Below are 21,537 nucleotides of genomic sequence, written 5' to 3' on the forward strand. Positions count from 1 at the left end.
GTGACCACAGTGAATTAAGGACAGACGATCAGCCACGCTGCTGGCTGCAGTGTGAGTCACACCAGGGTAAGTTCTGCTAACATGCCAGTGGCTGAGCCAGCTGAGTGTTAGTGTTGCCTACCCAACTGGACAAATCCTGAATTGGTAAAACCACTGCATTGGTTCACCAGGGTTACTTTTGTCACTGTATGACAATGGAAAATCTATAAAAGCACACATACTGGTTTATATAACTATCTTAATTGTGTCATATATCCCCTTTGAATAACTCCAACTTATCAGTGGAGAAAATTTCTTCCATCATGACACATTTCTAGAGTTGTAAAATCCCACTTAAAAAGGAGTAAAACCTGCTGAGCAGCATTTTGGCATCTGATGAGCCCTCACACTCATAGATGTATTATTCAAACAGGACATTCGAGTTCACATTTAATATTTTTCATATATTTCAGTACCTGCAACAACATGTTCACACCCACACACTCTCTTGCTTTTTTTGATACACTGCTGCTGTCAGTTTTAACTCAGCATTAATGATCCAGAATACACTTTAATTCAGGAGGCCTGTGTTCAAACCTCAATGAAAGCAAGTAAACATATTTTGGAATATGTATGAGCAAGACGCTGAATAGAGTGTTACTGCTTAGTAGCTGACCCTGAGGTTTGACCTCTCAGAGGACGAGAGACTGTTATGAGACAAACTTCTGAAACTACCACACTATCACATCTAAAAGTCCAGGCTCTGTGGCCACATCCCAATGGTCAAGTGTTCCTTTCTCAGGCTTTCTGCCCTTTGACACAATTGGAGTCTGCTGTCTAGTGATCTTCAAACACATGATAGAAAACAAAGCTATCTGTAGTCAGGAATGGACAGCCCTGATACCAAGAGAATACGCCTCTCCAAAGAGTGGAGAGTGGAACACAAGGTTGATGACTCTACACAGCATGTGTGTCCTAGTTTGTATTTGATGTGATGCGTGTTTGTCAGAGAGAGGACATGTCGGAATCAGTGCAACACAATAGAGTACTGCAGTGTGGGTGGCCACACCCTTTCCTCCAAGCTCCCCTCCACAGCCTCCTCTCCAGCCCCTCAAAACTGCCTTGACAAGATTTAAAAGGAAAGGGACAGAGGCAGGGGAAGGGAGGGAATGGACAAACCAGGAATAAAATGCCTGATATATAAAAAAAACTGAGGTGAAGGGAAAAACACGTGGGAAGGAAAAGAAAAAAACAGATATGTATAAATGCAAGACAAAGCGAGAGGTTTGACAGATTATCAGCTCTAGCGGAAACGTGACAGAGAATGGAAAAGAGACACAGTGAGCAGGACCGAGTAGACTGAGGGGAGGGAAGTGTGGGGGGTAAAAAAACAAAATGGGGGCACAGTAACCGTCTAAGAGGAGACAGATAAATACTGAGGAATTTAGAGGGTGGAAAACAGAGAAAACGCAGTGCTGGGCTAAGCATTGTGTAGCTGAATTATTGATGCTCCCTTTGAGTTAAAGGGTGAGAAGAGGGAGCACTTTCACACAGTGGAACCCCTGCATCATAAACATGCAAGCTCACATATGCAGAGCTGTCAGGAAAATATACAAGGATGGTCCCTCTTGACAACAGGCTTGAGAGTTGTGAGCAGGTCCCTCGAGAGACTCTGAGACTAGCAGGGAAGCGAAGAGGTCAAGGTTCACAGTAGACCAGAAGGAGACATGTGGCCCACACCTGTTCTAAACTGCCCTCAGTAGACTCACACGGGCAGATCATCGGGAGTCAGACACAAGGTACATCAGACAAGGGAGATGGTCGTTAGTGCCATTTATTGTTTGACAATTCTCACTAGTTTGAAAGACTACACTGAGCGCTCTTCTAGCTTTGCTTTATCCTTTCCCTGCTCGTGTTTTTTCTCCCTCCCTGCCTGGCTCCCTTTCTTATCTGCGGAGGAAGCCTGTTTGATCTAGCAGAGTCCTGCTGTTCTGCCTCTCCAGCTCCCAGACATCAGGCGTACACTCCTCTCTCACTCACTAGAGACGAGAGCTCCCTCATTTTCTCTCTATACTCCTTCACAAAAAAAAAGGGAATCACAGACTCTCCCTCCCATCCTTGTTAGAAATCAGACACATTCTCCCTCTTGTACCAGAGACAACAAAATAATTCATTAATTCAAAATGGATGATGTAGAGGCAGCACTGAGGCCAGCTGTGCTGTGTGCATATGGGCCATGTAGAATGTGAGCTATGTCAGCGATGTATTTCATTCAGAGGACAGTGGCCATCATTGTCATCTCCAGCAAAGCAGGACACAATGGAGAGGGATACAGCCAGGGACCTGACTCACACATACTGTAAGCCTTCCTGGCTGTTTTCGGTAAACAAAGGCGCTGAAAACAATGGCCAGTAAGTGTCAACGTGCTGTGTGGAGATACAATAGCTGTTTTACTACACCAAAAAACATCACTGCCAGGCTGGTTTTCTTTGGCAGTGTGTTTCTTGCCCATCTTAACCCATGAACTACTGTTTTTTTTAATATCTAGTATTTTTCTCTACAGTATGTCATCTGCTGCTCTCACATGAGGAGATAAGAGTCAGTTAATAAAAAAACATTGTCATGTTGTTGTTATTCAAACATGGAAGACAATCAAGATGCGAATGCAGACTCTGCGACAAGAATGACTTTGTTTATTTTTGATATTAAAGTTACAACCACTAAGATCACATGTTGTTGTAATGCTGTACTAATATTCATTGTTTTGTTTATTACATCTTGTTTCCATGGTTACTTGCCGAATCTGTTTTTTTCCCCCTCAATATTCAGATAGAGTACCAAGAATTCACAGAAAACCACAAACGCACATATTGCATATGATGCTGAAACCTGAGTTCAGTGTGTGCATATATTGTGGAAGGTGTGATTCCAATAGAAGAGTGTCAGGTAATGGTTTAGCAGCACAGAACAGCCAGTCAAGGTGTGTTTGGTGGCTGCACAGATTGAAACAAGCATCAATTTGAATGGAACTCTTGAACCTAAAATGACTAAAACACTTTACTCAGTAAGCACAGATGATGGGAAATTAACCGTGACATCTAAAAAGTACTTGTTTAAAGGCACTGACAATTTCTCCAAATAGGACATTTTCACAATTTCTATAGTCAACAGTACAATAAATGTGCAACGCAAAAGAGATCCCTATGTTTCCTGATGGTTTACATTCATGCTCGGACCCAGCAGTCGGAATCCACCATTCCAGACTGGGAAACTCTCTTCTCCGCATTCCTGAGAGGGAATACCATCAGCACATGACAAGAGCCCCACTCACATTCAGCCACTTAGCCTGCTGCCTCCCACTACAACCTTTACACACAGAGAATGCCTGTGTGTATGCGCACATGTGTCATGGACAGCAACCTTTAACACGCAACGCTGCCCTCAGACAGAAAGAAATCACAGAGAGGGGAAGAGAGAGGCAAGATTCTGGGAAAAAAAGAAGAGTGATGGGTGTGTGTGTGTGTGTGTGTGTGTGTGTGGGGAGGGGGGGTCACAGAACATGCTTGTGTCAAGCTGCTATGCCACAAATGTGATGAAGTGATTGATGGGAAGATTCTTTGTGCTAAAGAACTTCCCCCTCTCAACAGTCTTCTTCTTTTCTTTGTCTAATTCTCCATCACTCCAATAAGTGAGGCTCGTCTTTGCTCATTTCCGAGAAAAACCTCTTGGTCTCGACTTTCAGCTCAGCACAGGTCCAGACAGAAGTCTACGTCCTACTTCCTTTCCTTAGACGTATTGTAGCACAAAATATACTATCTGTAGGAAAAGTACCCACCAGCCCCACTCCAACCCCCTGTCCTGCATGGGCCACTGCACAACAGGAATGAGAATGTGTGTGTGCATGTATGAAGGGTGGGATGTTCCCATTTCCACTCTGTTTGAAGCACATGGACTGAGTCGGAATGTGAGGGGGGAGGAGGGCAGCAGAAGGAGGGTCAGGGGATAGGCGAAGGCGGTAATCTGAGAGGGGTATCCCACAGTGCAGGCTAGCACATGGTCTTTACACTCGACTGTGGGCCCAGCGCACAACGAGAGCGACACTGACAGAAAAGGTTTGCCTATCAATCACATGCTTGAATAGAGCAATACAACAGGCTGGTGGGAGAACTACGTATGACAGCAAGGGCTTCATCCATTGAAAAATACGTTAGTCTGGTCCTCACCTGCAGAAAGCACACAATTATACCTCAACTCAATATGCTAATGCATTGAGCATAAAGGAAAGTATTACACTTTTGAAATTATTTGTTGTTGATGATGATTGATCACTGCTGAACTGTGATTCATTAAAAGTTCTTCTAAACTCTCCGCTGCCATCTTGTTCAATTACAATGCTTTGGCCCTGTCCTGTTTGGTGAGATGCTCACGAATATAAGCCAGAGGAGGAAAAAAAAGTGACACTGCATCGACTTTGATTACTTTACTTCCCTGTTCACACCAGGCATTAAGATGTGTCTTGGGTAATCCAATCACAAGCGTACAGCTCTAAGTGCATCAGTTCACGCCTGCCACTAGAATCTTCACGTGTATAGAGTGACCACTTGTGATTGGATCTCACTTTGCCGCTCTACAGGCCAATTAACGCATACATTAAATGAAGTCAAAATTCTGAAAATGTGACAGTACTTACAGACAAACAAAACCCAGAATGCAAACGATGTTACAGAGAATCCGGAACAACATTCTCAACATTCTTTAGGCACTTCAAAGTTAGACAGCTGCACCTGCACGCTGAATTCAAGATGAGCGAGTCACTTCGTTTATTTTACATCAGCAACATGTCAAAACAGCTAGCTTGTTTAGGCTAGCACAATGAACAATTCAACCAATAAAGTGAGCTGGCCACTGTTCATAACATTAGCAGGCTACTGTTCAGTTCATTGTTTTGTGTGAAGCAGGTTTTTTTATGAAATAGATGTTTATTTGGAAATACATCTATATGATTCATTATTTCGGCCTCAAATTTAGTGTTTGGAATTGTGGAAATTCAGTGTTATTCAGTGGTGTAATGAACTGATCCGTATGGAACCATTATAGAGTGAAATACAGTTTTACTGCCACTTTTAAAGCAACTGCAACTACACTCAGAGAACAGAGTCTTTTCCACCAAGACCTGATCTCAGAGTTTAAAAGAAATTGCTTGATCCATGCTTAATAGTTCTTGCATAGTCCTGATTACAGACAAACAGGCAAAGTGAAAGACAAACGTCATTGAAAGCATATCTAAATCCCAATGCAGGGTTGCAGTGACATGATTCAAAGCACTTGTGTTTTCACATGAATGGGGGAATGCTAAAAGCAGTTTACAGAGACAGTATCTCTCTCTTTTGTTTTTTCTTTCTTTTTTTTTTTTGGTTGATCCGTGACCTGCGACCTGTGATCCATTGCTCTCCACTATTACATTTTTGGCATTTGTAACCTTACTACAGTACCCCACATTAATCTAAAATGACACACGAATAGCAACGAGGTTGGATCAAAGTAGAGTAAAACGAACTGCAATGAACCTTGAAAGGAAAATATTTCATAAATATGCCTAGCCCTTTTTCAACAAATCATGCTGTGCCCAGACATTAAAATACTTTGTAGACCACAAACGCCGGCACACAAGAGGCATGTTGATTCAAATCCTCTGAATCAACACGTCTCTAACGCTGTGTCAACAAATAATGAACATCTTTAGCTTGACAGTGATATGATTTATTGCAGGGCTTAGTGTTAAATGACATTACGTTGTACAGGCATCCTGTACAACCAGTTACCTGGCGTATGTGATTATTGTTAGTGTCATCTTTGCTATGTGGATCATGTCAAAACTGCTACCCGAGTTCAATGGATGGATGGATGGATGGATGGATGGGTGGTTGAAGTGTATCATGCAGCAGCACAGCAAAGAGCCACTCTCTACTTATGTGTTTGCACAACAAGTTCAGAGGATATGACGGTACATATTCCACAGCCTGAGGACACACTTAAACATGCATGAGTGAAGAGCACATTTAAGTATGTTTTTCACACATACACTCATACACACACAGAGACACACCATTGCCCCCTGCTCTTATTGAGTGAGAGACACAACAAGACATAGAGGCAGCTAACAGGCGGCTGCCAAGAGGTAAACACCAGACCTCAGGTATCCGTCTCTGCCTCTAACAGCTTAAGCACAATGTGAGCTGCAGGTTAACCACATTTTCAGGGTGGATTCATTCACACCAGGCATGACACGAGCGCCAACTTGTCAGTCCAACACAACTACATAAATGCATGTAGGGAGGTCAGCAATCAGACATGCTCATACCACCATACCCTCCAGCACTTACTGCGATGAGGCTGCAGACAAGTGTATTAATAACGCAGGTCTTCTGAATGAGAATTTAGCCCACGTTTGACCACACTCATGAGAAACTGCCGTCACCCTCCAACGTCTTGTTCACAGAAACTCACATCCTGCAAACAACTCCACACACGTGTACACTGTGAGCTTTGCCAGTGGGTTGCTCTTTTTAGAGACGTTTAAATGTGTAGATGTCAAGCATCACTTTTAGATTAACTTGTTTACCACAACAGCACACTGCCAGACCCATGTTTAACTTAACTTGGGAGGATGGTCATGAGAGAGCGCTAAAAACCTGTTTAGATCAACCACAATTTCAGATTTTAATCATCATTGCGGCATCAGGTAGAATTACATTTAGTCTTTCTTGCTTCTGCACACAAGCAGCAAAGCTTTCTTTTCTGTAGATAAGATGTCCAACATGGATGGGTAAAAAGTTGAAGCTTGATCTCTACATCTACTTCCTACATGACCTGCCAACACTGACCTCAGTGCAACCTCCACTTAAGGTCAAATGCTAGCAGCCAAACACCATCTGTGCAGCCACCACGCTGTTTAAGTAATGTCTGTGTGCAGAGGTGGTGCACCTGGTTTGAGTGTGAAGTGAGAAGATATCAGGGGCCTGAAGGTATGAAAAAAAAAAAACAAGGTCTGACTCTTTCTGTTCTCAGGGTCAAAAAGCAGAGGATGCTCCTCTTTGGGGCAGCTACCCATTCAAGAGTGTGTGCCATTTCTTTTTTTTTTATCATCACACTGGGAAAGCGAGTGCGTGTGTGCTGACCATGGGAAAGAAAGCTGCAGTATTCCCACATTCAAAGTATATTTTAAGTAAAGCTGGGACTCAGCACTTTAAACAAGCCACTCTAAGCCTGTAAGAAACACTGGGAGAAAATGGGAGAAATCTCTACCAGAGCAGCTCTGATGCTGGGAACAACTAAAATAGAACTGGTGCATTCACATAGCAACCGGGGGGGAAGAACACGGTGTTCTCACACTCATTTATGTAGAAGAAAAGAAAAAAGCAATAGGTCGTGTGTATGTGTGTGTATCTGTGTGTGCAAGTGATGCAGATTCAGCTGAGAAGAGGTGATGAATGGCTTCATTAAAACAGCATTAGGAGAGGTGTGAACCCAGCGTGCTGTGATTGCTCTGTTCCAACACACAGAAACTTGTCACAATACTGAAATTCTCTCCTTGGCACCAGCAAAAAAAACCTGAACCCACCCACCGCCTCTCATTTACAGTGTTGTAAATGCAGGTTTGAAACACGACCTCAAGCTTTCATAAATATCACGCATAAAACATCACTGACAGGCCAAATTATTTTCAAGAAACAAGAGCAACAATTCAGAATTCCCTTTAATCAAACAGCACCTCGCTTCATATCTCTCTCTCGCACACACACACACACACAAACACAGAGCGTACCAACCCACAGCCTGAGGGAGATGAGGAAACAGCAGTGACACCACGGAGAAAGAGAGCGATGAAAAGAAGGAATAAAGAAGGCGGAGGAGAACAAATAAGAGGTACAAGAATGCAAGCGAGAAAGCAAAAGAGAAAAAAAAACCAAAAACCTGAAAGGACCAAGGTCTGAAGGTTCAAAACGGAGTCGAAGTGTGTGTGCGTGTGTGTAGTGGTAACCTGATTAGCCAGACCCTACAGGGGAGGCAAATCTACATTATTCTTTCTCATTTTCCCTCTGCTCCTCACAAACCCAGAAAAATGGGGGCAATTCAGTAACCCTAGCAACCAACTCTGCCTACGTGCTGAGAGAAGCTGCTGATGGAGGGGGAAGGAGAGAGGAAGAGAGACGGAGATGGGGAGTGAAAGGGCTAATACAAGTGTATACTATTCACACAATGCAAACTGAACGGAGCAGATGGATCATACAGTATAGTAGAAGTAGGGTTTCTTCACTCCCGTCTTAAAATCCTCTTCTATTCAGGTCTTCTCTTGCTGATCCCTCCTACTCTTTCTTCTCCTCTTTCTGTCCCCCTCCTGCTCATACTTTCCTCCTCCGGTAGACCCCTTTGCTTTTTCTCCTCCTGCTCTCTGGCCAGTACGAGGGCTGTTCAAACACAACCTGTTTCCTCTGGTGTCCCCTGGGAGCATTATCCAACCTTTCTACTGTTGTGTTTTCTCTCCTTTCTTTCTCTCGGCCTCTCCTATTTATTTACAGCTGGATGTCTGTTCCCCTATTGATTGTTTTACAGAGGATATGAGTGGGCTTTGTCTTTGGCCTGCTCGGCTTTATATAGATTCCTGTGTTCTTAAAGATGTTCTCACCGACGCTGCACACACACACACACACAAACATCCTCTCGCTCAGCTGGTTGTGAATCAGTGTCCGGTGGAGAGGCTCACGCACAACATGTGTCACATAGGCTGTAATCATAAAGTGATGATTATTGGTTTAAGCTGCCATAGGAGGTGTGTCGAAAATGAGTGTGTCACATTTCATCACAACTGACAAACATCATGAGAGAGAGAAAGAGAGAGCAAGGAGAGAGAAAAAAGAGTGAGGCCGACTAAAGAGAGGGCGAGAAAGTAGGAGAGAGAAAAACAGAATTTGAGTTGAGGACCGGCAGTTTTCACAATGGTCTGATTGTTCAGTCGATGTATAGGCTGACAGAAAGAAAAAGATTGAAAAAAAAAAAAAAAAAAAAAAAGGGAGAGAGGGAGTAGTAGGGAATTGACGGACGGAGTGTGTGTGTGTGTGTGTGTGTGTGTGTGTCAGAGGGGGGAGGCCAGATCATCGCTCTGCTTTTTACATTTTTAAACACTCTTACTGGTTGCTCTGCTGTTGCCGTGTGTGAGTCACATAAAGAAAGAGAAATTTCAATGAGGCACCCAAACAGAGGTCAAGACCTCAAACTATGGTGCTCAGGCCAGATACACATTGACTCACACAGGGTTTGGACTTGTGACCATATATACTTCAGAAATGAAACAATCTGAAACAATAATTTGCCAAAATTTGAAGAAATCATTAGATAATCTTTCATGCAAAAATGACTAAAACAAGCATATTTACATACAAAAATGACATCAATGCTGTTGTCTTTAAGTCTTTTATGCTGGCAGACAGTACAGCTTTGTGTTATAATTCTGTCGACTCTCAGAAAAAATTCTGGCAAATTTGCAGCAAATTCTGACACTTTTGTGACCAATTAATTGAGAAAATAGTCAGCAAATCGATACTAAAAATAAACTTTAGTAGCAGGGCTAGTGCGCTGTGAGAGAACAGAAATATGTCAACAACCATTCACACTGAGGCAAGTATCTCTTTAACTTTCTGAACCCTAAAACCCACTGGCGGGTTTGAAAGGCGTGCTATCTTTATATATATTTTTAAAAAGCCAAAATGACACCGTTTATCAGAGCCACAAACTGTAAAAACAGGAAGAGTCAATGAAGTTTAAACTTTCCATTGGTCCTTTTAACTACTCATCTTGAACTACTCAACTAAATCTACAGTAATAGATAAGATTTGTGTTTTTTCTATATCTCGTTTTTTTTTTTTTAATCCCCAAAACTAAACTATGCGCACCAAACAGATGCTGTTAAAAAATAAAAAATGTCAAAAAAATTAAAAAACTTTCTGTGTTTCTCATCTCAACCAAGAAGAAATGAGTGACTTATATGCGACAAACAGTAACATGACAAATATTCTGGGAATTTTTGAACCGGACTGTTGAACTTTACTTATGATTTATGAAATTATACCAGTCTGCCCAAAAGAAATGTCTCTCTACTTCTAGTTATAATTGTGCTTGTGTTTCCATAGAGGTTTCTGGACTTTATACTGCGGTGAATAAATGATTCAGTTCAATCGGCACTCAGTTCACTGCATCACTTGAAGACAACCACCTTCATCTTTTATATTTTATATAAAATAGAAGTGTCTTGCAGTTGAATTTTTATAAGATATATACCACTGTATAGAAACAGACATATTATGCTAAAAGATTTTCAGCCACACACATGTGCAAGCAGTAACTCCACCACAACACTGCTCAACTTCATCATCTCACAAAAAATACTCCCCAAACAAACAACTGTCTGAATGGAATGCTACAGTTGACATTATGCAAAAACCTCACAGCAGGTAACAACAAAGTCTGTCAGGCTGGAGGGGTGGTTTTGTGTGTGTGTGTGTGTGTGTGTGTGTGTGTGTGTGTGTGTGTGTGTGTGTGTGTGTGTGTGTGAGTGTTTTGCAAGAACAAATATGACTTTCATGTGTTTCAAAATGTCAGCGCAAGAGGAGACCTATTGACTGGCCATTCAAATGAGGTTCACATGGGTGCACCTAAAACACACACTTCATCTACATCAAAGCAGAAGCACCTGAAAAGAGGGAGGGGAGATTTCAACCAATCCCAACATGCCTCAGTGCTGTAGGCCTAGTAAAGGGGTGGCAGCCAAAAGTGTCAGGATTAGCCAACCAGGGCAGACGGAACATCTGTTGCCCAATCATAGCATCTGGAACATCTGACTGCAATGAACAGAAGTCATCTAGCAGATGAACTCTGACCTTACCCACTTGGCTTCACCGGCCGGCCCCTTTTTTTTTTTTTTTTTTTAAATTCAAGGGTTTATTTCTCCTTTATCTCTCCGTCACTGACATTAATGAGCTGTTACATGTAAGATCTGATACACAGGGAGTTGTTGTTTGCCTGTACCGGTTCATCTACATAACATGGTGATAGCAAAGCAGACATTCCTCTTTTATCTCTCAGCAATCAACTGTATCCAGAATGTAAGGGGGGGGTGGCAGGCAGAAATGGATTAGACATCTCAATCCGAATCGCAATAACACACTCACTGACTCGCAAGCACAGCTCTGGAGGCGGCCAACTCAGCACTTACAGAGTTAGTAAATTTAGAGCTGTGTGTTTTCGTTCAGGTGCTGCAGCAGCCCTGTAGTAAATTGTCATATCGAATACTGAAGAATGAGGAAGCCGAGAGGCCAAAGGGAACAGAAAATCAATGAGAGTTTTCAGCCACGTCGTGTCTGATGCTGACACAGCACAAGGTGCACTGTGCACATAAAACTGAGAGGACAGTGGGACACCTGGTTTGGAACACATTGTTCTATTGTGGCCGATCAACGCAGATAGAGGATTTAGTTTCTTAAAAAAACTCCATCTATCTTTCTGTTCCTTTATATTCTGAGAGACAAGTGCTCTAATTGCAGAGCAAAGAAGACTCACGTACCAAGCACAGTCACAGTGTGTGCGTTTGTGTGAAAGGCAGTTGATTTCTTTGCCCAAACACAAAGCCGTGAGCCCCAACAGGAAGCTTCACACACTCCTGTATGATCCATGTGTGTTCCAGCCTCCTGAACCTCAGTTTCACACAAACATCCTTCCTGAGTGATTATTTTAAGCTCTGTCAGCATTTTCATTCAGCTCACAATACAACACTCTGATCCAGGACCCTCCGCTCACGCACACCAACACACTCTGACAGACATTCACACACTTGTACTGGCTGCAGCGAGTAAACAATCCCCATTCAGAGTTGTGTGATTGACTTGTGGTTGATAATTGCACCCCTGAGTCAATACAGTCCAGCTCTAATTAACCAAAGGTTGTTAAAAAGATCACACACAAAGCCCTAAAACTGTCCTTAATTGATTAGCTTAAATATGTCTTCCCACATCCTTCCAACCACAGATGGCTGATATGAAGGCCAGTAACACCAATGCTGTATCCGTCTTCCCATCCCTCTCTATTCCCTCTGCCTCTGAGTGGTATCATTTTTGTTAATAAAGTAAAAATTAATCCCTCTGTGCTATCCCTGCTGCTCCATCTTAAACAAACATCAATCAACAACAATATACTCACAAAAAAAAAATATAGGCCAAGCACAGAGCCTCACACAAAACAAAGACACAGACCCACAATCCTGCAAACAAAAACTTTTGCTGTGTCACCACCTTTCCCATTGTGTGCTAGTGAAAGCAGCCATTTATCCTAAATCATATGTTTCTCTGGCTGCCTTGTAAACATGCAGCTTAGTATTGTACACGTAGGCAGACACACAGTTTCAGGTTATGGCCAGAGGCACTCATCCCTCTTCAGAGATGGATCAACATCATATCTGCAGAGCTAAACGAGTCTATTAAGCAGTCTGGAAAATTATAACAGTCTACAGCTGTTTGGAGATACGTCCCACATGTGCTTTTATGTATGTGTGTGTGTGTCTGTCTGACAGTATTTAGTACAAAAATCAATAACAGTTATTTGGTACATCATCAGATTAGATGGCCATTCATAGACTTTGTGCATTTCTCCAATGGACCACAAAAACACCACAATCCATTTATCAGTGGCAACAAAGGCAGCCACTTACTACCATTCCCAGATGTGTAAAACACTGGCAGATGCTGAGATGCTGAGCCAAAATGTATATGAAAAATGAAACAATGTCAAGAAAATGTCTCCCAGTGCCTGAATGTCCACTGAAATAACATGGGAAGTTTACTGATTGGTAAATGAGGGATGGTATAGCTCGCAGAGTGGATAGAAAACATTCTAAATTAATCAGTGTTAGTATTGTAGGCTTTGCAGCGTCTGTCGATGCACAACTACCAGCTATAAACGTCTCTCGTTTACCTGTCAATAAGCTTGTGAGAATCGGAAAGCTTTTATTCAAGCTGTGGGAAAAAAGGTAACAGAACAATCTGGAGTATCTCTCAAAGCAAAACAGCGTCCTGGATTCAGTTCCACATGCACTAAATACTCTGAACTACAAATGGTATGATAAGTGCATTCCTTAACTCCATTTCAGCAACGTGTATTAACATTTGCACAACACCCCCTCTTTACATGTACCCCATTTTCTCTTTCTTTCTTGTTGCGTTTCATTTTCTTTTCCGTCTCTCTTTCAATCATTTGTCCGTATGTCTCTCGAGTTCCACAGACACACACCCTCCTCCTGAGCAAGTAGGAACATTCCTTGCATCAGCCAGAATCCCATATTAGAGTATCAGCATTCTGCCTGTGTGAAACAACTCAGACTGAGAAAGAGATGGTGGTGTTCAAGCATCGATGTGCATTTGAAAAAGCAGCATTCTTCAGTTCCCCTGTCACCAGGTGAGCCAGTAGTGTCCTCTGACCTCTCTGGACCTATTGTCTCTATTCACAAGAAGCTTTTGGTTTTGTTTTTGTTTTTTTCCTTCACAAAACCTGGAGGTGTGACACATCATGAAAAATGACATGCCATATTCAGTTAAATATTTGCCAGCAATTAGAGTGAGACAGTCAATAGGGTAATAAAATACCATCATAAAAGACCAAATTATCCAAGGAACCTTGCCAGAACGCTACAGGTACGTGGTGCTACAGGAGGGGCTTTGCACAGCAGGAACTTGAGGTAGGTAGGTGCGGTGTGGCGCAAATGTTTACAGGAACAGCCTCCTAATCCACGCTTTCAGTTTCTGTTTTCATTGCAGTGTGAGATCTAATAGCTTCAAAACTGACGTTAATTTACTAACAATGACAAATAGTTACTGGACGTAACTCTTGTCTTTATACTCATAAAGGAAATAGAACAATGGATGGCTGTTATGTCGACCTGTATCGTGAATTTTACGTTGAACATGATGTGATTGCTACTAAACGAGGACACTGAGAGGGCAGAAAAATGCTGTTTGTTGTCCCCTCTGGGTTTAACCAGTTAGCATTTGTCTTTTCAGAGTTTAAACAAACTCTGTTGGGGATTTTTCTGTAGTTTTTTCCACCTGAAAAAGGCCCTGAAAGAGGTTCTACAGAGGCAGGTCTTGCAGCCAGAGCATGCACAAAGGTTTGCCCTAAAACAACCAACAAGCTCCTGCAGTGCTCCATCTATGCCCAACTTGGAGGGATATGAAAACACAACCAACACAAAATTATAGTCCTTAATATGCAAAGGGAAGGTCTTGAATAATCAAAGTAAATGTATTCATCAAGTGCTTGATTAACTTTGTCAAGCCTTTGTCTGTGTGCATATCTGAATGTTCATGCAGCTCCCTCTCTTGCTGCAGAGCTTTATGAATGTTATCCATGGGAGGATTTACATTTATTCCCCCCATGATGCTGCAGTGCGTGGATGCAGCATGTAAAATCCATTGCTGCTGTCTGATGATAACAGACACATGCAGGTATGTGTGAGTCCTTCTCAGCTAACTGGACATTTGGGAAAACGGACAGACACGCATCAGCAAACACAGGAAAAAAAAGAGATGTGATGTGTAGCTGCTTCATGTATTGCAGCTTGATACCCTGTATTAGAGCATCTCTAACAGCAGTGCACAGGGTAATGACAGACTATGTCTCCTAGAGAAGGCAGACTGCTGGGAATGTCACAGCAGACACGCAGCATCTGGAGACATCTCCACACAGATGGAAAAACACACACCTACACCAACAGCTATGTGGACACACAGATTTGCTCTTTCATCTGCTCATTCCTTGTAGAGAAGATGGTACGTGGAAGAACGAGTGGACGGGTTGAGGAGAGAAGAGGTAGCGCAGTTCACTGGGAAGCCGTGAAGTAACTGACGAGAGAAATCAATGCAGGGGGTCGATGGACAAACATTAAGTCCCCAGTCTGACAAACACAGCAGACAGTCCTCACAATGCGGTACGGACAGAAAGCCTATACACAGGCCGCCGAGCATAAACAGCAGTCTAAAGGGGCACGGAGACAACAACACTAATGCTTGCTGTGGTGACAACCAAAGGAGTTTTCAAAGAGGCAGGTAAACAAGAGGATGTGGTCAATCAGAGGAGAGCTGAGTCGAGGTACCCTGGATTGTTCTGTCCATTTGTGAAAATGACATGACTAACTGTTGGAATACGTCACCCAATCAAACCTCTACCCAGATTGTATGCAGATGTAATCTGATGCTTAAGTTACAACAATAAAAATGAAAGAAAAACATTGAATGCAGCAGAAAAACATAACAAAAAATTCAAATGCTCCCCCACAGGGCAAGAAGGTACCAGAGATGATGGGCTTGATATTTACCTCCAATATACAATGTGGCTTTTGCAGTTATTGGATCTCAGTTCAACAAACAGGCTATTGATATCTTTTGGAAGAAGGATGCTGATTCCTAAAGTTCTAGAAACTTTCTGAGTCTCTTCCATGCCACATTAAGCTTAGTAGAACACTCTGCAAGTCTTTCCTTTAATTTGTTAGTCATTTATACATTAACAGGACAAATTCTAGTGTGACATTTATAATACGTAGCTCCAAAACTAATTCACTGACTTGCAGCTCTATCAAGCAGAGTCACAGGGGAGGGCAGCACAGCAGGAATGCCGTGAAAGGGACAATATGGAGACACGGTGGGTGTCTTGTAGCGAAATAGAAACGAGAAGCGGCAGTGATGAGGAAAGCAGTGGCCCATCTTATCTAGTGATCTGGCACTGCAGTAGCAAAGCAAACATGCTGTTCATGAGGAGGATAATATCCTGTCCTCCCTCTTCCACATCCCTCTCTTCCCCGCTCCTTCCTGGTACCTCATTTCCTCTTCTCCACAGGCTGAGGTATGCAGCTACCACATCACCCTATGGATCTGATAACTTGTCACTGTGACATCTGAATCCAGTGTGTCTGCCTCAAACATCCATCCATCCATCCATCCACACACACACACACACACTCTCTCTCTCACACACACACCAGCCAATAAACGGTTAACATCTCAACGCCCCTTTCGAACAACTACAATCCGCTCTCCCACCCGGCTGCTCTCTCGTGTCCTTGATCATCAGCAAGAAGCGGCACCAATGAACTGTGATCGATTAGCGAGCCATAGCAACAAATTGCTCGTTTGATTGCAACCTGCAGCTTCACGCGTGGACGGACGACAGCGCGAAACCCGGCAGCACACACGCGCAAGGAGACAGAAGGGGGGAAAGAAAACGCCCTGCCTTGTTCAATGTCGAAACCTCCAGCCCTCTGGGTAGTGTACACAACATCCACACATCACCTTCAACATCGGCTTCATTAGAGACCGTGTTGAGGCCACATCTGGGAAACACCGCTGATTTCTGAGCGTTTTTTTTTCTTCTCTCTCTCTCTCCTGCTTTTGTTGGCCATCTGCGCGCTGCCTTAAAGGCGAGCCACGCTGATCATGATGTCCTCTCCATGATTGCAATTATTTATATACCAGCGATCTGCCACGTCCGCATAATGACAATTAACCTTCATAAATGGTAAAATACAAAGGCAAGCCAATGCTCTGCGCCTGATAGGAGAGGTGAGGGTGCAGAGGAGGGGGAGAGAAAAAAAAAGCCATGCAACCAGCCAAGTCTGGGAAAACACACCATATAGTGAGAAAGCACAGGTTTAACGCTATGTTAAGTCAGCTTGAGCTACCGGATAACATCTACAACGCCATTTAAAAGTTTTTTACCTTTAACTTGAGTTTCATATTCGGCCACGATCTCCTTGTCCTTTCGGAATTTCGCTGGAGACGTCATGGCTGAGTTTGGAGAATAAAACCACACAAGTCAATTTTCTCTCAGTTCATCAATAAATGGATGGGGTGGAAGGAATCGCCACTCTGGAGGCGGCTTTGGAAATTTAAAAAAAGAGAGAGAGAGAGATAGAGAGAGAGCCCAGATGAGAGATTGCGGCTCCTCGGTGTCGCCGTGGCTCTGTATTGTCCTCCCTGCCTCTGCTCACTCAGGGCGCATTGTGAGTTTGGCGCTGCTGCTGCTGCTGCTGCTGCTCCTATCCGCCGCCGCGCCTCACCGCCTCCTCAAAACCGGTTATGGTGCAAACAACTTCAAGTGAAAGGAGACTCATTCCGTTCTTTAGAAACAGCTTGTCAGTCAGCACTCCCCCCCAAAAAGTTTTCTTTCTGTTATTTACCCTGAGCGGGTCTCTCGGTCACGCTGCTTGCCCGTGCGCCTGCCCAAACTGAAGTGCTCTCTTCTTCTTCCCCCTCCTGAAGTGAGGGAGAGGAAACCCGGTGGAGATGGAGGGGCTGGCTGCTGCTGCTGCTGGTCAGCCTCAGTGCGCAGGACAGGACAGGCATGGATGCAAACGTGGGTAGTAGTAGTCATTTGGACACATAAACCACGATTGTTGCTGGTAGGGAAGCCCCTAACTGCGGGTAGAAGAACAGAGGTTTGACCAGGTGAGTGTCGTTTAAATGTGAGACAGAGGAAGCATTCCTCAACTTTACAGGGAGGTCACATTTGTAATCAGTTTAGACTGGTAAGTTCGTGTACTCTGTAGGTAAGCTAGGTGGATGTGGGTAAAGTTAACAAAAGTGGTACAAACTTTAAGCCACGTTACAATTGCACATGTGTCCTCATACTTAATTTAAGTGTCTGCAAATGTGAGTATACGCCGAACCAATACCGTGACTAATCACGTGTTAGCTAACGTTAGCCCTACATTAGCCAAAAAAGTTGGAAGCCGTAGCCAGTTAGCAAGCAATTCATTAGCTCCAAAACTGACTTTACACATTCGCTGAATATATTATTATTAAATATATAAACCTTATACCGTTTACCCAAATAGAACAACTTTTACCAGAAAGTAATGCATTTTATTGAAGATTCATCCCATCTCCGTAATATCAAAGCATCAACTTTTTTTCATCGATAGCCCCGCCTGGTTTTACAGGATAAGTGAAATACTTCCCACACTACGAGCAGTGGAAAGGATTTTGAGTGACATTTAATTGCACCAGTCGGTTTTAAGGACCTGTGAATGAGGGCGTTTCAATTCGAGTTTCTAACCAATCAAATTCATACTTTGTAACGAAGCTGGCCAATGGCTTTGTTTACTACGGAGCATGTCCAATCAGAGTGAGGTGTAGGGTCTTTTAAAGATAGTTTCAGGAAGTGCCGTTAAATACCAGGAAGTTGTAAACAAAGCTGACAGCTATTTAGTTAGCTGTTAACAACGTCTGAATGGATGCAGAGCTAGCTGTGTAAAACAGGCTAGTATTACGCGGACTTCGTGTATTCATCATTAATACTGCCAGCCAGCACTTTCCGAAAGAGTCGCTTCCGGAATTGTATATTCTTCCGTGTGTTCGTTCCACAAGCTAACGTTAGCTGCCTTCCGTTGCATCGTTAGGAAAAAGGCTAACGTTTGCACAAGGACGTTGCATCGATCTGTATCTCCCTCAAAGTTGATCTGAATCGATTTTAATTTTTCTGAATTGAGCGGAGACTTAGGACTATCAGGATCTGGCTCTTGTTTTTTTTGTTGTTGTTGCTGCATTTGGTGTCTGGACGCAGAAAGAGCGAGAGAGCTCGTCCATTTTAGCAGAGCAACAATGTCTACATCCAACGCAAATTTTAAGAACAAGTGTGTGACCCAGGTGAACTGCATATTTTGTGAGAGTCTGCTGTGCACAAGAGGCATGAAGGCAGTGCTTCTTGCGGACACAGAGGTTGAGCTTTTTTCCACCGATATACCTCCAAATAGGTAAGTGCTAATTTTGCTAGCATTGCTGCTAACCTTTGTTTATGTCTGTTGTTGTTGTTAGAAGGGCAAGGTGTACTTCAAAAACCTGCAATCAGTTGATATTTAAATATTGACTTAATGGGAAGAGAAAAACACACTTTTCACCCAAACTATGACTGATGGTTTTTGATATTAAAATGTGAGATTAGTGTGTGTTGCAGCCGTTTATTGCTGTGTTTGATTCTCTTTGCACGCACCCCCACCTCCAAGAACTGTTGACTTTGTGGCCAGCTGCTACTCTACTGAAAGCTGTAAATGCAAACTGAGAGACATCGCATGTCTCAAATGGTATGTAAAGCTCTTCTGTACCCACAAGGTTTGCTTTAGGAAGACCATCTGCTGATGTGAAATGTTAAAGTACAACACCTAACCCCAGTTAAGACAGAAAACAAGCATTTTTTTCAAATGTACCTAATGTAATTAACCAAATGTACCTTTTATATTGTGTCCGGCTGTTGAGCTGCAAATGGCAATTATTTTCAAGGTAGACTTATATTATTTTTATTTTATTAATTAGTTGATTTGTTGGACTTTAGTGATTACTGGAAGAGGCTAATTACAATTACAGAGAAATTTACAAAGATATTAAACTGCAACTTCTCACATCTGATCAATTGATAGGCTAGAACTTGCAAATTATTAGTAAATCCACTTTGGTAGAAAATTGTTAGGTAATCAATTGTTAAAATACCTGCCAATATTATTTTTAGTAGAGGATGGTGGAATAAGTGTGAAGTTATTGTTTCAGCTCTCTGCAAATGTGTTTAGAATGACAATAGTATTTATGTCAGATTTTAACTTGAAGCAGAATTTGGTGCTACAGTGAGGCTTTGTAGAGCCTCTTTTGTATCCCCAGGCTTTGTTGTTCATGGGGCAAAAACAAACATCGGTTAGATAATAGACAAACACTAGTGGAGTTAGCACTTTTCAGAAGTGCCCCTAGTGAAGTGCTGACTCACGTTTCTTCTTTATTCTCTCTCCCTCCCTCTCCCAGTGGTAATGTTGTGGGCTATCACGTTGTAGCCCCCTGTAAACCCTGCCTGCTCTCCTGTAACAACGGCCATTTCTGGATGTTCAATAGCGATGCTGTATCTACTCTCAACAGACTGGATGCGACAGGTCAGTGGAAGCTTTCCTTTGATAACACTGGAATTCAACGCAATTTCAGTCTGTTGAACGTTCACGCGCCTTCACAATTCACTCTCCAATGTGTCTGCAGGTCTGAATCTGCTTCTGTGGGGAGATCTTCCTGAGCTAGATGACAGTGAGAATGAAGAATCAGAAAGCCCATCAGAGGAGGAGTGTATTAGGTAGACAGGGAAACGGACATTGTGAGAGACCTGGAGCACCAATATTTGAGTGGTGGAGCTTAAAGAGTGTACAAACCATGATGGGATGAGACAGAAACAAGGAGCCTTAAAGGGTAATTGAACACTGAATCATATAAGACGGATAACTTCTGCTGTATTACTCTGTTCTGGCTGAAACATTAGACAATAGTGCACGTCTGGCTGAACACAAGTGATGTCACAGCAGGTGTTTGCCTTCGACACCTAATAGAAAATGTCAGGTGTGATATCCTTGATTGAACTGTGGCTATAAGCACAACTTGGTCTTAAGTTTGAACCCACAGAGAACAACACAGGAGAAGTTCTTGGTCCTTGTATTTGAGTGTTTAATTAACCTTTAACCTGTGACCATGCCTTTTCCCAATCACTTTTCACTGTTAAAAGCACAGACACACAGATATATTCTTTTCACTTTTTTTTTTTTTCTATATATTTGCGTGGGCTATAACAAACATGTAGCTGAAGTAAACTGAACATAACGGACAAGTAGACTCCTTAATCTCGTGCGTTCTACTTTTCTGGGCTCATAGTTTTGATCAGCCTCATGAGAAGTTGAGAGTGTGTCAGTGGAACTTACCTGTGAATGCTGTGCTTTTTCACACTGTTTACGTTAAAATCAGATTTTCAGATAAGATGGCCCAGATACGCCTGTTTTTCTTTTTAATGGCGGTTATAATCTGCACATTCAATATGCTGTAATGAGAAAAGCTCCCATTAACAGTCATGTCTTAAAGGCTTATATTCTTGCCGTGTGGATGGGTGCTGACTGAAACTTTTTAGTGCTTTTTAAATCCCACATATTGGACAAATAGCACAATAACTGAATGATATATATATATATAAGTTCCTTGGTTTTGAAGGGCATATTTAATTTAAGTTACCTTACGATCTGATGTTCTATCAGTGATAAGACTTGGATATGCTAATATAGTGTTTGCACACCTGTGACAGCAGCAGTATGTGTTTAACACCCAGATGAATCCGACTGTAGCAGTATCCCATACTAACGTACTAATCTGTGAACAGGGTGTGCTTCCACAAAAGCGTAGAGCAGCTGAGTTTAAAATTGAGTTTTTGTTCAGAGCTGAAGTGATTTAGAAAAAAAAAAAATTAAAATCCTGCGTCAGTGATACAGGAGAGCTGGAAAAATGTAACTAAGGTCTAGATTTATGACATCCCACTTTTTTGATGTGGATCTTTAGGCAAATTTCTAAAAACATGAAGTCTAAGATAATGTCCACGCTCTGTTTTTGTTACACCACCATTCAGTTTTATGTAGCAAAATACCTGTAGCACCTGAAGAGAACGAAAAAGTGAACTCCA

At 42.5% G+C, this 21,537-nt stretch overlaps 1 protein-coding gene across 2 annotated transcripts; it reads left to right on the forward strand.

The window, feature by feature from the left end:
- The first annotated feature begins 1,765 nt into the window (after window positions 1-1,765).
- On the forward strand, window positions 1,766-21,324 carry LOC103371162 (protein FAM72A). Of its 2 annotated transcripts, XM_008300395.1 has the most exons (6): window positions 1,766-1,778; window positions 11,253-11,255; window positions 17,788-18,826; window positions 19,076-19,153; window positions 19,860-19,984; window positions 20,085-21,324. In XM_008300395.1, the coding sequence occupies exons 3-6, from the start codon at window positions 18,675-18,677 to the stop codon at window positions 20,177-20,179; spliced, it is 450 nt and encodes a 149-aa protein (XP_008298617.1). In that variant the 5' UTR covers window positions 1,766-1,778; window positions 11,253-11,255; window positions 17,788-18,674; the 3' UTR covers window positions 20,180-21,324. The 2 variants fall into 2 exon arrangements, with proteins under 2 accessions (XP_008298617.1, XP_008298616.1); XM_008300394.1 differs by lacking the exons at window positions 1,766-1,778; window positions 11,253-11,255 and having other exon boundaries at window positions 17,390-18,826.
- Window positions 21,325-21,537: the final 213 nt, after the last annotated feature.

This window comes from Stegastes partitus, unplaced genomic scaffold (assembly GCF_000690725.1).
Source record: "Stegastes partitus isolate 25-593 unplaced genomic scaffold, Stegastes_partitus-1.0.2 Scaffold1533, whole genome shotgun sequence".
In the NCBI taxonomy this organism is placed as follows: domain Eukaryota; kingdom Metazoa; phylum Chordata; class Actinopteri; family Pomacentridae; genus Stegastes; species Stegastes partitus.